Source organism: Phoca vitulina, unplaced genomic scaffold (assembly GCF_004348235.1).
Source record: "Phoca vitulina isolate PV1807 unplaced genomic scaffold, GSC_HSeal_1.0 scaffold13, whole genome shotgun sequence".
Classification (NCBI taxonomy): Eukaryota; Metazoa; Chordata; class Mammalia; order Carnivora; family Phocidae; genus Phoca; species Phoca vitulina.
The window spans coordinates 14258212-14274079 of record NW_022589716.1 but is presented as its reverse complement, the minus strand read 5'-3'; the positions used below and the strand labels follow the sequence as shown (position 1 = coordinate 14274079).

General features: G+C 47.8%; 1 protein-coding gene across 2 annotated transcripts in view; it reads left to right on the top strand.

Annotated features, from left to right (window-relative positions):
* The window catches only part of IL17RD (interleukin 17 receptor D), a 66765-nt gene extending 60691 nt beyond the window's left edge, over positions 1–6074 (top strand). For both annotated transcript variants that reach the window (XM_032411542.1, XM_032411541.1), the window contains exons 12-13: positions 398–1334; positions 2074–6074. In XM_032411542.1, coding sequence (XP_032267433.1) covers positions 398–1334; positions 2074–2186 — 1050 coding nt within the window. In that variant the 3' untranslated portion in view covers positions 2187–6074. The remainder of the gene's footprint in view (positions 1–397; positions 1335–2073) is intronic.
* Positions 6075–15868: the final 9794 nt, after the last annotated feature.

Genomic DNA, 15868 nt, shown 5'->3' with positions numbered 1-15868 from the left:
GTCTTCAGGATCTGCTGCACTCATCGCCATAGACCGACCCCAGGGTGCCCATTCAAGGGGCTCACTAGCACACTCTAAGTCCCTTGAGGGCCTCACTTGGGATATGGGACTTTGGCAGGTTGCTAGAAGCTCTGTGCGTCCATCTTTTCCCTCATATGGTGAGAGCAGGAATGGCCCCCACATTAGGCTGAAACAAGGGCACAATGCAGAGGGCCTGGCATGTGACTATCACCCACAGAATGTTAGCTGGTCCCAGATCCCAGCATCCCAGAGCCTGCATGCAGCAATGCTGATAATACTTAAAGGACAAATGATGGGACCTTCTTGTAACCCTCTTGTTTTTGTTACCGGACTCCCCAGGCTGTATAGGTGAGTGAGGTCTGTGTTCTCTTTCCAGGTGGCTCTGGACCTGTGGGAGGACTTCAGCCTCTGCAGAGAAGGGCAGAGAGAATGGGTCATCCAGAAGATCCATGAGTCCCAATTCATCATCGTGGTGTGTTCCAAAGGCATGAAGTACTTTGTGGACAAGAAGAGCTACAAGCACAAGGGCAGTGGCCGGGGCTCGGGGAAAGGGGAGCTCTTCCTGGTGGCCATGTCGGCCATCGCTGAAAAGCTCCGCCAGGCCAAGCAGAGCTCCTCAGCCCAGCTCAGCAAGTTCATCGCCGTTTACTTCGATTATTCCTGCGAGGGCGATGTTCCCGGCATCCTGGACCTGAGCACCAAGTACAAGCTCATGGACAACCTTCCCCAGCTCTGTTCCCACCTGCACTCCCGAGACCACGGCCTCCCGGAGCTGGGGCAGTACCCCGGACAGGTGAGCAGAAGGAACTACTTTCGCAGCAAGTCCGGCCGGTCCCTTTATGTCGCCATATGCAACATGCACCAGTTTATCGATGAGGAGCCCGACTGGTTTGAGAAGCAGTTCGTCCCCCTCCGTCCTCCTCCCCTCCATTCCCGGGAGCCAGTGCTGGAGAAGTTTGACTCGGGCTTGGTGTTAAATGATGTCATGTGCAAACCAGGGCCCGACGGCGATTTCTGCCTCAAGGCTGAGGCCGCGGTCCCCGGGGTGCTGGCCGACTCGCCCTTGGAGGGCCCACACTTGGGCCTGGACCAAGACGCGGAGGCGGGGCCCGGGCCGGGGGGCGGCTCGGTCCTGCGGCCACTGCTGCACCCCGGGAAAGCCGTCAGCCCCTCAGACATGCCTCGGGACTCGGGCATCTACGACTCGTCCGTGCCCTCCTCGGAGCTGTCCCTACCCCTAATGGAAGGACTCTCGGCAGATCAGACAGAAACATCTTCGCTGACAGAGAGCGTGTCGTCCTCCTCCGGCCTGGGTAAGGCGCGTGGGAGCTGAGAGTGCCTTTGGGTTGGGTTCCGGATACAGGCCACAGCCTTTGTCCCTAATTCCCAAATCCATGCAAGTGTTTTTCTAATTTGGGTGCGGACTCATTGGCAATGAAGCTTATGGGAAGTACCACGACTCCATTGATAGTATCGATTTATTCTAGGCAATGGGGATGTTCACATGTGTGAGCTGTAGGAATACTGAGGCTAAGTTAGGGTGAGCTGCCCGGCCCCTGAACTCCACAGGCCTCTGGCTACCAAGACAGAGCTTGCCCCAAAGGTATTGGATGAGCGTCTGTGGACCTGTATCTTTGTTGGGATTTGTAGTGTTTGCCACCCCGTACCAATGCCAGTGCTTTAAAAGCCACATCTTTTAACGATCCTGGGGTTGATGGGCACAGTGTTCTCTCCATCACAGTTCACTCAGCACAAGGCCAGGTGAGAGGGCCCTGGAGGAGAGCCCGGCCTCCCCAGGGAGCACCAGCAGGATGCCATCTGGAGCTGTTCCTTATAGTGCCTGTGGCTAGCTGGAGTCATGCATGCAAAGCCTTGACCTTCAGCTAAGGGAACCTGTCAGCAGGATGAGACTGCCCTGTCTTGAGTTGGTTGGGGGGCTTGCCTCACTCATAAAGCCCATGGGCCAAACCCAGATTCAGCCACATTCTGGCCTGAGCCCCCGGCCAGGTGAAGTACAATGACGTGTGGCTTTGCCCTGTCTTCTTTCCTTAGGTGAGGAGGATCCTCCTGCCTTCCCTTCCAAGCTCCTCACCTCTGGGGCGTGCAAAGCAGAACCTGGTTCCTGCAGCTACACTGGTGAACTCCACGTGGTCGCCCCTTTGTAACAAAATGGAAGAAGAGTCTAAGCATTGCCACTTTAGCTGCTGCCTCTCTCTGGTCCCCCAGCGCTTCTCTCTGGTTGCGCGGTCCACTTGGAGCTGAGGTCTCCGACAAGGATATTTGGAGTGAAATTTGGGCCAGTACTTGCTCTCCTTGCCCCATCCCTCTACCTGCTATCTTGGCAAAGTCTCCAATTTTCTAAAATCCTATGGATATCTCTGAAAGGCATATCCATAAGGTCGGACAGCAGCTTGTCCCATTAGGTCAGACCTTGGATTAGAGCCAGTTCTGGGAGGTAGGGAGGAAACATGCACAGAGAAACAGGAACATACCTGCACTGATCACTCAGATTTTATTTATCTCTGCAAACTTTGCCTGTTTGCTGTTGGCTACTTTGATGTGAAATGCTTTGTGGGAGAAGCACTTTTAGTACCATTCTAGCTACAGAAACCAAGTGCCAGTCTATCTGGAATCCATGTTGTTACGGATGATGTTCTTGTCTGGTTTTGGTGTAGAATTTACAGTGCTATGGATGTCAGAAAAGCTCCGAGTCAAAGGTCAAGAAGGGAACTGAGTATATGACCACCTTTCATAAAATGAGTCTTTACATATTAGGGGGTGCCGTGGCTGCCTGAGGTGGGGGCTGCGGGGTCAGGCTGACCATCTTGACAGTTTTTTCTGACATAGGTTGGTCATTGTGCAGAAAGCACCAAAACTCAGAGCACAGGACCGCCTCTCGGTCTGAGTAGGCATCATGTGGGGGCCAGATCTGCCTGCCAAGTTTCCCTGGGTTCCATTTACTGTGCAGTATCTCAGATGTTGCTGCCTGGAAGTTTATTTTTAAAAGACGAATACCCAACTGGGCTGTCTTACTGGAAGCTGGAGTTCATGCTTCAGTGGGCTTCTGATCTAAAGCTGTGTCCAGGATAGTAGGGACCAGGACCGACTGAAATATGGCCGTGTTTGCAGGTGGTGGCCGCTTACTTTGCTGAACTGCTTTCGACTAATGATAAGTCTCATTTTAAGAAGGTGAGAAGGAGGGAACTGTCACAAAGATGAGTGTGCTCTTCTAATAGCATCTGAAGAAGACAGGAGACCTGAAGTCATTGAATTCTTGAATCTTAGAGTACTCCCCGCCCCCACCCTACTCCCCAACAACCCAGCCTGTGAATCATGTTTCACTGTGTGTTTCTGTTGTACTTACCCAGTGAAAGATTTGTCTCTTGTGCTCTCTCCTACCAAAAATAGCTATTAAGAGCTTAGGGAGAAAGAATTTGCTTTAAGAAGGAAAAGTAAATGTTTTGTTTCTGTGAATGATGTTTCTACAGAATTTCTGTTTCCAAAAGGGAAAACAGTTGTTCAAATCCTGTTGGTCTATTAGGTGTGTGGGTAATGATGCCTTGGTCTTCCCTGTGGAAACCCTTCTCCCCATGTCCTTGAGGGGTTGTGAGCATCCTTCTCCACCTTTTTCATGGGTGCTATTGGATTTGGGCACCCTGCTTTTACTCAGCACTCACACAGGGGACCCCAGGTTTTATTCCTTTAGCAGATAGGACCAATATCAAGGGAGATACTGAGGAACATCTCAAGGAGGGGTGGGAGGTGGAACGGGGCATGACTTTTCCATCTAAGCACATGCTTGGCAGGTGGGGAAGGGAAGGTTTGCAGCCTTGCTGGAAAGAAGAGATGTGTGTGTATTTTTGATGCAAATGCCACACTCCATGTTCTGGAAAGGCAGCTGACAGCTTCTTGGGAGAAGAACGTGCTTGTCTGTTCTCCGGCATCGAGTTTCCTGCAGCTGCTCTGAAGGGGAGACAAGTGAGCTGCAGAACTGTCTCCCCCATGAAACCAGGCATCTTGTTGGAGAAGAGATGTTCCATGTCACTGTGGAATCTGGGACACGTGCAGAGCTTCTGCCCCCACGTGACTGTCCTGCCATTCCGCCGTCAGGATAAGTTCTGCAATGGAGATTGGTCAGTCCAAACTTACTGACATGAAAATTCATTTGGAACATTATCGGAGAGATTGAGGCCAAGAAATGGTGCATGCTCCAAAGGAACCACTAGGAGCTACTTTTAGGATATTCAGCTTTACACATAAAATGAGGCATCTGTGAGAAAGCGAGCCCCGGCATAGCATGGAGGACTGGGGGGTGGGGGGAGCATTGGCTGAGCTCCACGAGCGTGAGCAGAGAGCTTGCTAAATGAACTTACTTCTTATGAAAATGCAAGGGAAAAAATGTGCTAGACCAAAAATCAGGTAAAGTTTTAGTTTGGATTTAGGGTTTGGATACCTGTTTTTAAGTACTAAAGTTTCTTATGTTCAACACAATCAGATTCTAACATACCAAGTAGCAAAACCATAGTATGAATGCCTAAGTCAGACTAAGTTGAGATGTCCCAACTTCGTGGTTTTGCCTTATTAGTTTCTCTTCTTCTTCTTCTTTTTAAACCCTCTCCATCTCGTGCTGGAATGAGAACAGTTGCCTTGCAGATTAAGGCAAAACATCTGTTTTAAGCAGAGCTGCATTCTTTGACTGACATTGTCCCAGATAAGGGAAATGATAAGACAGAATTCAGATAAAAGTTCTGCCAAATCACAGGCTTTTAGAAATTAGGGCTACAAGAATTAGAATATAGGGATGGTCTCCATGAAAAGCCGTGATCCTGAGAACAAGAGGATTGTGTGGCTAAGATAGCCGGTGTCCTCTGAGCAGGAGACCGGAGGTAGGTGCAAGGAACCAGGTAAGCAAGTCTTGAAAGGGAGTTGAAGGTAGGGAGCTAGTCATTCATCTTAACTCACCAGTACCCTACAGAAAGGACTTAGCATCGGACATAGTCAGCTTTGCAGAGGGGGAGGGATCAGGGAGCTGGAAGCCCAGGTAAAGGTGTGCTTTTCTACCAGAGGTTGGCTCCAGGCAACAAGAACCACCTAGACAGACCCAGCCCAGCCACACAATGGGGGCAGAATGTCCTCCAGAGGGCCAAATCCTGGGCCTTTGAGGCACATTGGTCTCCAGAAAGAATCGGAAGTCATTGAGGTCCAGGCCCAGGGTTGGGTGACCAGCTAGGTAATAGCATTTTGAGCCAAAAATGAGATGGGGCCTTAAAGTCATGAGACAGGCTTTGGCTGACACATTAGTAATAACTGAAGACAGTCCCAGAGCACAAGTTCAAAAAATGTCTTTAGCAGCTATGACATCATTGGAATCAATGTGTAGTAATTTAAGTTCATGTATGTTTGTATATCAGAGTTCAGTCTTGCTACTTCATTGCTGCTAATGTCTTTTTCTTTCTTTCTTTCTTTTTTTTAAACCAACCCCTCATCTCAGGTTCCCTGACTTAAGCACAGATAAACAGGAAGACTGTCCCTCCAAAAATGTGGAGTTACATGATTTTCAGAACTTGCCCTTTTTTCAGAATTGAGCAACTTTTAAAAGAAACAAAGGAAGAAAAAAGCTAAGAAATGATACACCCTCCTCTTAAAGAAAACCCCACGATCCCCAATAGCCTCAGCACTAATTTGTCTCTTTTAGGGGAGAATTATTCTTTGTGTCCTTATTGGAGAGAGGTGGACAATACCAATGTGAAGGTTATTAGCCTTTTCTGTTTTCTGTTGTTTGTGAAGACTGCTGTTCTTAGAGCAGATGTCTGCGGGGGTACCAGTGCAACAGGCCAGGAGTAATGATAAATAAGGTGTGGTGATAAATGGCAACCACCTGTCTTCTCAGTGTCAGAGAGACCATAGGGCCTGGTGGGGACTGTGGCAAACTGAAGTGCTTCCTGTCCCACCTGTAGGAAGGCAGCTCTTCCAATCAGTTGTGGACATGTAGTGTTTACTGATTTTTCCATTTTTCAAGAGAAGCTGAGAATATGGATTTTTTTTTTTTTAAGTAGGCTCCATGCCCAACGTGGAGCCCAATGTGGGACTTGAACTCATGATCCTGAGATCAAGACCCGAGCTGATATCAAGAGTTGGACGCTTAACCCAACTGAGCCACCCAGGCACCCCGAGAATCTGAATTTTTATATGAAAAATTATAATTTTTTAAAGTATTGGCAATTAAAAATTTTTTTTTTCAATTCAGGCTCAACAGAACACATGAGTGGGCCTGATTTGGCCCACTAGCTGCCAGTTTGCCACTTCCGCCTTGTAATACTTGAAATGAAAAGCATTCGTGGTAATTACAGATGTCTGGTATCACCAGAAAATGATCTTGCTAAATGCAGCTGGTGGCTGGATTGCTTTTTCCCCACCTTGCTCCCCCAAAGAAGTCTGATATGATTGTGAATGTATGTTATCAATATACATTCACAATTATCAAGCCCTTGCACAACAAGAGCTATGAAGAATGGTTTAAGTAGGTGGGATTATTTACCACTGAAATAAAATTTACTCTTCATGGTGCCTTAAGAGAAAGGCAAGCCAGTTACTAATTTCAAAATCAGATTTATAAGGGGTGCCTGACTAGCTCAGTTGGTAGAGTGTGTGACTCTTGATCTTGGGGTTCTAAGTTCAAGCCCCACGTTGGGTATAGAGATTACTTAAAATATAAAACCTTAAAAAACAAAAAAAATCAGATTTATGTTCTCCAATTTAAAAAACATAACACTTGGAACAATTTTCATTTAAACTGCGCAACCTACAGGACGTATTTATAGTTTTAGTTTTTGGCTTAAAAATTTTTTAAACAATGTGCAATTCTGCGCTTCAGCCAAGACTTAATGAGAAAAGCAGGGATTGTACGGAGTGGGGCAAGGAATCCCCGAGTGTCCACTAGAGCCAGGCCACTTGCGTTGTCTTCTGTTTGAAATGATCTGTGAATTGACTCTGTTTTGGAGATGTGAAACAGTATATGGAGAAAAGCTTTTCCTGATACTGAGAGATCAGTTAGGAGTCCTCATGGGGTGTTGGGTCATCCTTTCTATGTCACCTCCTTTCCAGGCTCAGGGTGGAAGTAAACAAAAGGAAGTCTGACTGTAAACCAATAGCTTGGATTCCAATTTCAGAGTTTTGGAGCTGGGAGAAAGTTTGGATTATCTAGCATGTCTTCCCCCCGCTGGTGTCAGCCAGGGCTGAGCCTGAATTATTTCAGACATATGGCTATGGATGGGATTCTGGATTTTCAGGGAGGGAAATTCAGTAACCTACCCTGCTGATCAGATAGTCCTTTGTACATCTTACAGAAATTCAAACCAGCCTTCTTTTGTTCTGCACATTGTGGAAAAAGAACAGCTGGTTACCTTCCGTGTATTTGAAAACCGCAGTGAAGTCATCCCCCCGGTGTTTTTATTTCAGTGGTAAATAATCCCACCTACTTAAACCATTCTTCATAGCTCTTGTTTTGCAAGGGCTTGATAATTTTCACTGCTATTCTGTGCCTCGGCTTCACGCTCAGTTTGGTTGTGCAAACAACATGGTGCCTGACTCGCATTGGTGCCTTGTGAAGGCCAAGCTCAGGATGGGATTACAGGGAAATCCTCACGTGCCTGGCTTCTCTTACTACTTAAAACTATAGTGGCACTTTTAGAAAGTGGTATATTGCCTGTATTCATTTTGAGGATTACTTGATCGCCACATCCAATCCCCACCCCCACCCCGCCCAGCAATAGCCTGTTATGTTTTCCTCCCCTCTTGTGGTCAGACACTTGGTGCTTATTCTTGATGTGTTTAATGCCATTCCTGAGCTTCTTCAAGACCAACTCTCACCTTCTGAGTGGCAGCTCCCCTGCCCTCCCAATTATAGATTCTATTTTTACATATCTCTAGACATCACCTTTAACTCGTGACTCACAATATTAGTTTAACCACTGGCAGGATCGAGAACAGTTGCTAAGGGCTAATTTGCAAAGAGAATGAGGGATGACCTTTTGGGAATTTTGGCCAGTTGCCTCCCCTCCTGTTCTTTGGTTCCTCCCTGAAATTCGGCTGGGACCGCAGACTCCCCCAGGAGCTTTCCTGGGTTCTGAAGGGCTGGGGCCATGACTCTGAATTGACTCAGCACTGTGTTTGCACAATCAGAAGTCTGACAAAAGCAATCCAATTATGATCATATCTGATGTTTATGTCAAATAAAATTTCAGTCGAGAAGATTCAAAGAAGCATTCTTCTGTTTGTACACAATGGGGACAAAGTTGGCTTCTCCATCCGTTAGACAAAAAAATTATCGTCGTGTCACACTAACCTGTAACTGTTATTTAAAAGTTTTGTTTTTTTCCTCAAGAAAAAACATGGTGAGTCTGGACAGAGCAAAAGCTTTTGTAAAAACCACATGTGTTCTTTTAGAGAGTAGGTAACTTCTATTTTCACTTTTTTTTTTTTTTTTTTTTTAACTACAGAAGCTCCCTGTTACTACGTTCTGGGCAGGGGGAAGCCTGTGGAACATGAACATGGTGATTGTTGTCATTGTCTTTGTTTCATCTTTAAGATTGTCCTTGGTGGGGTTTGGAGGAATAGTGAGCACTGACAGACTATAGCAGTGTGCTGTATTTTTACATTGAAAACGATGTCTTATTTGATTTGTACATAACTGTAAATAGGTGACAGTAGGTCACAGCTGACATTTGCAAAATGTTGTTTTTGTACCTTAGAATTTCTGCACCAAATAAAATGTTTTAAGATTGCAGTGGTTCATTAGTCTGCATCATCTTTCCTGTTTCCTGAGGAGCTGGGTGCCTGGCACAGCTTTCTGAGGGCTCCACCTCTGAGAAGAAGAGAGGTTATCCAGGGTGAGGAGGCGACAGCGGCCAGTACGTCTTGCTCAGGAAACCTGCGGCCTTGACCATTTGCCTTGCCCTCCGGCGGGCAGTTGTGTATTGCTTGTGTGGAGTCAGGAACAGGGATATTCATGTCGAGGAGAAAGTCAACTGTCAGAACAAATGGACCTTCTTTTCAGGAATTTGAAAAGAAGGGCGCCTGGGTGGCTCAGTCCATTGAGTGTCTGACTCTTGGTTTCGGCTCAGGTCATGATCCCGGGGTCCCGGGATTGAGCTCCCTGTCGGGCTCCCTGCTCAGCGGGGAGTCTGCTGCTCCCTCCACCCTCCCCCTGATCGCTCTCTCTAAAATAAATAAATCTTAAAAAAATTTTGAAAAGAGCCACTGAAATGTGGGAGCCACAAATGTCCTGCCATCCAATTAAAGTGCCTTCTCATTCTTCTGATAGATATTCTCTCACCTCCTGTGTGCCCCTGATCTGTGAGTTCATGTCTTGGGGTCCATTCTCAGCTCTGCTTCTGCCACAGTGACCCTGTGGCTGCACTTCTGGGCCTCAGTTTCTCATCTCTAGATTGGGCCAGTCGAAGGCCCTCCCTCACAGGGTGGTGAATATGACGTGTTTACATAGTTGGTGCTCTGAAAATGACAGGGCCCCAGGAGGGGACAATGATTGGTAAGAAATAGCAAGGACACAGAATACAAGCCTCCTAGCCATTGCCTGGAAAGACTATGGTGGAAGTGCTGGGTCTTGGGAGCACTGGGTTTTCCTTGTTTGCTTGTCCTCCACCCCCCACCCCACCCCGGAGTGGTTAAAAAACAGCTCCAAGTGAAGCACTGCTGGTTGCCAAGAGGAGGAAATTCTGTCATGTTCTTGCCTCTAATCTTTGGCATAACCGTCATTTTCCTGTTCATATTCACTCAGGAGACTGCATGGTTTGCCCATTTATTTCTTCTTTCCTGTGCTCTCTGCCACTTCTCCATATTTTTAAGAGCCAACCTTTGAGCGCCAAGTGCTTTACATGCCATCGTCCCATTTACTTTGATCAGTTACTCTGCTATGTGGCTAATCTTACTGTCCCCATTTTACGATGAGGACACGGAGGCTCAGAGAGGCTCTGTCTTACTCCTGATCTCACAGCTCGATAGTGGCAGAGCTGGGATAGAAGCTGCAGCAAAGCCCTGCCTAGGCTGCTCACATGTCCCCTTGGTAAAGGTCTGGCTGTCCAGGTAGGTAGGGGTGGACTTGGAAGTGTCCATGTGGTCAAAGGCAATAGAGAGCTTTCCCATAACCTTGGGTGGGTGGAAGAAAGGAAGTGAGGACAGACAACCATGGGATTCTAGTTCCTGCTCTGAGTGCTTTTTGTGTCTTTCCTCACCACAATCCAACACACAAGGTACTATTAGCACCCCAATTTTTGAGAGTCTGAGGCCTGGAAATCAGGTCGCTTTGCCAAGAGCACAAGCAAGGAATCAGCAGCACAGAAATTCAGATGACTGACTGAAGCATCTTCACTCTTAACCAATACACCACACTGTCCCTCAATATAGTTTATAGGGTGAAGAAAAGACCTGGGGTAACAAGTTTTGGTGACTTGGTTCCCTTATCTAAATATTGAGAGTTTGTCACACAGCTTAAGCAAACAGATCTAAAGAGACTCAATTGGAAGAATATTAGGCAGATGCTGCAGTAAGTATATTCTTTCCTATTAGTGGAGGGGGGGAGATACCTTTTTGGACAGCAGAGATACCCTAATTTTTACCACACTGGTAGAAAACAGTCTGTTTTTACACCTGCTTCGTTTTCTTTCAGTTTTTTAAAAAAGTAATCTTTACACCCAACATGGGGCTCAAACTCATGGCCTCACTATCCAGAGTCACATGCTCTACGGACTGAGCCAGGCACTCCTGTTTAGGGTTCTTAAAATTGCCAACATCTGTGGGGCCTCGCCACTGGTTTTACTTTGTTTTAGAAATGCAAACTTTAAATGTAGCAAAGACCAGCTTCCCTTGCAGGCTTTAATTAGAAGAATTTCATTTGCTTTAGTTGAATAAGGGACTACTGGCAATAAGCTAAGCAGATGGAGGAGGGAGACATAAAAATCCATCTTTGCTGTCCTGGGCATCAGTGGGTCTTCAATAAATGTCTGTTTCGCACCCCTGCCTCCAGCATACCCTGTCCTCGCTGTTCACAGGAACAAAATCAGAAGTGGTCCAAGAATAGGGTAGGTAGAGGATGCGGTGAAGGAGGGAAGGACACAAACATGAGGTAAGGCCTTTTGCAATGAAACAAAATTCAAATAGGGTCTTTGGGATTAATGGAAAGTAATGCCAGACCAGTGAGCTTGGCTCCCTAGCCTCTTGCTGGGGGGGATGTTGCACCAGTTTTCACATTTATAGAGGACACAACCCTCTCACAACATCTCAGAGTCTAAAGTATGTAGTGGGGATACAGTAATGGGTAAGATGCAAACATGATCCCTTCCCTCCTGAGTCCACCTCATTGTATATATGGGAGTGTGGGCAAGACACCTAATTGCTCTGAGCCTGATCGTTCATCTGCAAGACAGGACTAATACCCACTGCATGGAGGTTATTGTGAGGATCAAATGAGATGGGGTCTATAAAGCATCCATGGCCGTGCTTGGCAAGTGCCTGGCACTTGGTAAATAGTGACTTAGTAATCATTCTGTGGAAAAGCAAGACTTGGGTTCTGTGGGGGTCAGAATGAGGTGGGCGGGAGACAGTTCCCTGCTCATAGGAGCTTCAGCCCAGGGACTTTGTCAGGTGCTAAGATTAAGCATCTTATCCCCTAAGAGAAGAGAATGGATCCATGCCTGGCTGTTTAGGTGTTGGTCCAGGAAGGATGGGATGGCGGTTGGGGAGGGGAAGGTGCTCCTGGCAAAATTAAATTAAGACAGTAATGCTAGGGTTCTTGGTAGTTGAACATATGTAGCCTGTGTCAGCTGACTGGACTCTGAGATCTGCTCGTGTTCCATTCACCAGGCTCCTTTTTTCTTGGTCACCTGTCAACCCCAATAGAGACACATTTTTCTAGACTTGCTGCTTCAAGGAGCCCATGCCAGGCAGACGGACACGCCCTACTCTAGATGTGAACAAAAGCTGGGATTGTTTAACTATCGGTAATAGGTTAGGGGAATTCTCAGCTTTTTAGAAGTTGAAGGGGGTGGAGACAGAGAAGTGGTCCTCCAGGCTGGTTGGTCCTGCCTGGGGATTCTTGCTCTGGGTCAGAGACATTCCAGGTAGTGAGCAGGTGTCAGCTTTCAGACAAACCATAGACGCTTCCCACCAGTCTGGGCAAGGCTGGGCCACGGAGGACTCGCAGCAAAGAAAGGCGAGCACTTCCAGGCCGCAGAATGCAAACGGGCAGGTCCTGCCTCTGGTTTGTGAACCTGAAGTTAGATAGACTTAACGACCCTGCACATGTATGTATAATTGTGCACTCTTATTGGCAAGACTGTTAATTTTTTTATCATTGTGAATAAAATGGGGCTTTGATCTCAGGCACCCTGAACTTAGATCTGTGTGACCCTGGCAGGTGACTTGACTTGGTTAGGACTTAGTTCCCACATCTGGAAGACAGGTCATTGGTCAGTACCTCACAGGGCTGAGAGGGCTGAATGTGAGGCCAGGTGGAGTTTGGGTACAGAGCCTGGCATGTGGTAAGCCACTCTGCCTGTGGGGATGTGGTCACCTGGGGCAGGTTAAGGGGGTGCGGCTCTAAAAAGGGATCCCCTTGGGGCGCCTGGGTGGCTCAGTCAGTTGGGCAGCTGCCTTCGGCTCAGGTCATGATCCCAGGGTCCTGGGATTGAGCCCCGCATCCGGCTCCCTGCTCAGTGGGAAGCCTGCTTCTCCCTCTCCCTCTGCCTGCCTCTCTGCCTACTTGTTATCTCTCTCTATCTCTCTGTCAAATAAATAAATAAAATCTTAAAAAAATAAAATAAAAAGGGATCCCCTAAATGTCTCCCTCGGCCCTGGGTGGGTGGCTGATGGGCTAAATAACCGACGTGAATTCCTCTGTCTTGGAGGCCTCAGTTCCGAAAGGCAGGTGGCAATGACCTCCATGAGAGACGCCTACTTGATCAGATGTCACTCCCTGCTTGAAACTGCCAGTAGCCCTGGAAGTGAACCCTGATGTTCTGACCGGACCCCTTGCCAACCTCTTCCCCTATTTCTCTATGGCCATACCAGAATTTTTTGAGATTCCTCACTCATGTGTTCCTGCCTTGGGGCCTTTGCATACATTATTTCTTCTGCCTGAAATACTCTCTCTCTCTGTCTTCATCCGTCCTTGGCTGCCAAACCTTCCCTGATTGTCCTCCACCCCACAGTCCACTCTGGTCTAGGTCCTGACACCTGCCTTGAGGAGAATTTAGCTCAGTTTGTGTGATTATGTGATGGGCCCTCTTGCCCACAAGAATGGCTGCTCCTTGAGGGAGGACTGTGTCAGTTACAGAGTCCTTCCTTTGGGGCTAGGCTCAGATTCTACTTCTTGAACCAGCTTGGGATCCCAGCCCCACCACTCAGTAGTCACTAGGGCAAGGCACTTCATCTTCCTGGTCCTCAATTTCCTCACCTGTTGGATGCGGGTAAAAATGCATCTGCCTTATGAGGATAAAGCAGGTAGAGGGCATAGCCTGGTGCCTGGCACATGGCAGGTGCTCAAAACCGTTAATATTTGTCTCTGATGTCATCAAGAGTAAGTAAACCCACTGCCCACCAGTAAATTTTCAAAGGTTTCCTGGAGGAGTAAACCACATCTATTCCTTACTTTGCAAATTGAGATAAGGTCCCTGGTCATTTACCATGATCCCCAGGGCTGGGAGCCTCTTGAATGACTTGCATTATCTCAGGGTTTCATTCCCTGTAGGTACTAGATTCCTGTAGACACAGGGTTGGTCGGCGACATGGCATATATTAGAATCACCCCGTGGGTTGGGTGCCTATAACTGCCAAGCACCGTGCTGTCGCTTGACTACATCACATCCTCCTGGTGCGACTTTGGAATCCTACATCGGGGCAGGGCCCAGGTTAGATTTGAACTTGGCCCCTCTCGTCTTTCCACTCCACTGCTCAGACTTGCTTCTCAGGTTTTCAGATTATGAGAACAGAAAGGGTCTGTTTTCAAAGAAACCTTTTTTTTTTTTTTTTTAAGATTTTATTTATTTGACAGAGAGACAGCGAGAGAGGGAACACAAGCAGGGGGAGTGAGAGAGGGAGAAGCAGGCTCCCCGCTGAGCAGAGAGCCCCATGCGGGGCTCGATCCCAGGACCCTGAGATCATGACCCGAGCCGAAGACAGACGCTTAACGACTGAGCCACCCAGGCGCCCCTCAAAGAAACCTTTTATTAGCCACTTGCAGAACTTTGCTTAGGTCTGAACGGTAAGACCAACACCTTAATCCTCCCACAGGCATCCCCATCCCCTGGGTGAGGACTGTACCAGGTGAGCGTTGCTTCATCAGCTGGATGCTCCACACCTTCCAAAAGGGATCTCTGTATGTCTGTAAGGTGTTGCCCGCAGAAGAGTTGAATGCCTTTCCCCATAACCCCACTTCCAGGTTTATCTTTAAGAAATAACCAGAAATGTGTGCCAAAATTTATTGTGCACAGGTTTTCATTGCCAAGCATTATTTATCCCGGATACTGAGAAATGGGGAGCAGACCAAGTATCAGTCAGACTGATCATAAGAAGAAGGCACGTTCATACAAGTGGTCCTTGCCAATCGTGTTGTGGAAGAATACTTCATGACAAAGGAAAAACACAGTAGGTTGAGGGAAAAATGAAGGACACAAATCAACAGCCGTTATCGCTAGGTGGTGTGCTTGTGGGTGGGTGTTATGCTATTCTTTAAACCTGTCAGTATTTTCTACAGTTTTTAAAAGTTTTATTTATTTATTTATTTTTAGTAATCTCTAGTCCCAATGTGGGGCTCGAATTCACCCTGAGATCGGGTCGCTTGCTCTTCTGACTGAGCCAGCCAGGCGTCCCTCTACCTTGTTTTATGACAAGTGCTATCACATCATCAGAGTGTTTTCACCGTACGGTCACACACGACAGTCCGTGCTCATGGTACTGGGTGGGCGCTGGGAGGCTGGGGTGGGGGGGTCTCAGTGTCTCATCCTCGCCCTTGTCCTCCGTGGTGCCTCTGCACGTGGTCGCTTTCCCCAGCTGTGCTACCCAGCGCCTTGCCGGGGCCCCCTACTGCAGGCCGTGTGGGGGCCCTTGCCGACACCAGGCTTTCCCGGTTGACAGTATAGTGAGATGACTGCCCTGGCCCCATTCCATCCTGTCTTGCAGAGTTAAAGGAGATGGGGCTGAATTCAAGAACAGGCCCTCCTGAACTAACTGTTTCAAGGAGAAAAACTGGCTCATCATCAATGTCTTCTGGCCTCTCTGCCAGTTTCCAAACTGGGTGCATAGAAACACACGTTTCTTGCCATTCCTTCCCCACTCCACCCCCACACCAAAGGACTCCCTTTGCGTGTATCTTTTGTTCCCCCAAAAGACTCCTCAAGTGAGTCCAGGAGCCAAGTCCTTTCCCCTGCCCCCCCTCCACAGGGCCAAGCATGGCGTGGGTGGGAGGGGACGGCTGCCACCTATAAACCCTTGTGGGATTACATTGATTTGTTTTAGTCTACATATCCTACTTGCAGTTCTGTTCTCATTTCTGGAAACCTTGAATTGTAGAACAGGAAGTCAAAGAATTTAGTGATAATAATAATGCACATTGCCTTTGCTGTGTTCAGGAGACTTCCCCCTGCTACATCTGCTCCTCACTCAGCAGCAGTGGGGTCCCATCCCCTCTGCCTGAACCTTTCAATGGTCAAGGTCTGGTGTCACACCCTGGCCATCGAGGCCTCTCTAGTCTTGTTCTTCCCCACCTGTTCCTCTCCATAGACTCCCGCAGAAGTGGGCCCTGTGCTCTCCCACCTCTGGGCTTCTGCATCGCCTG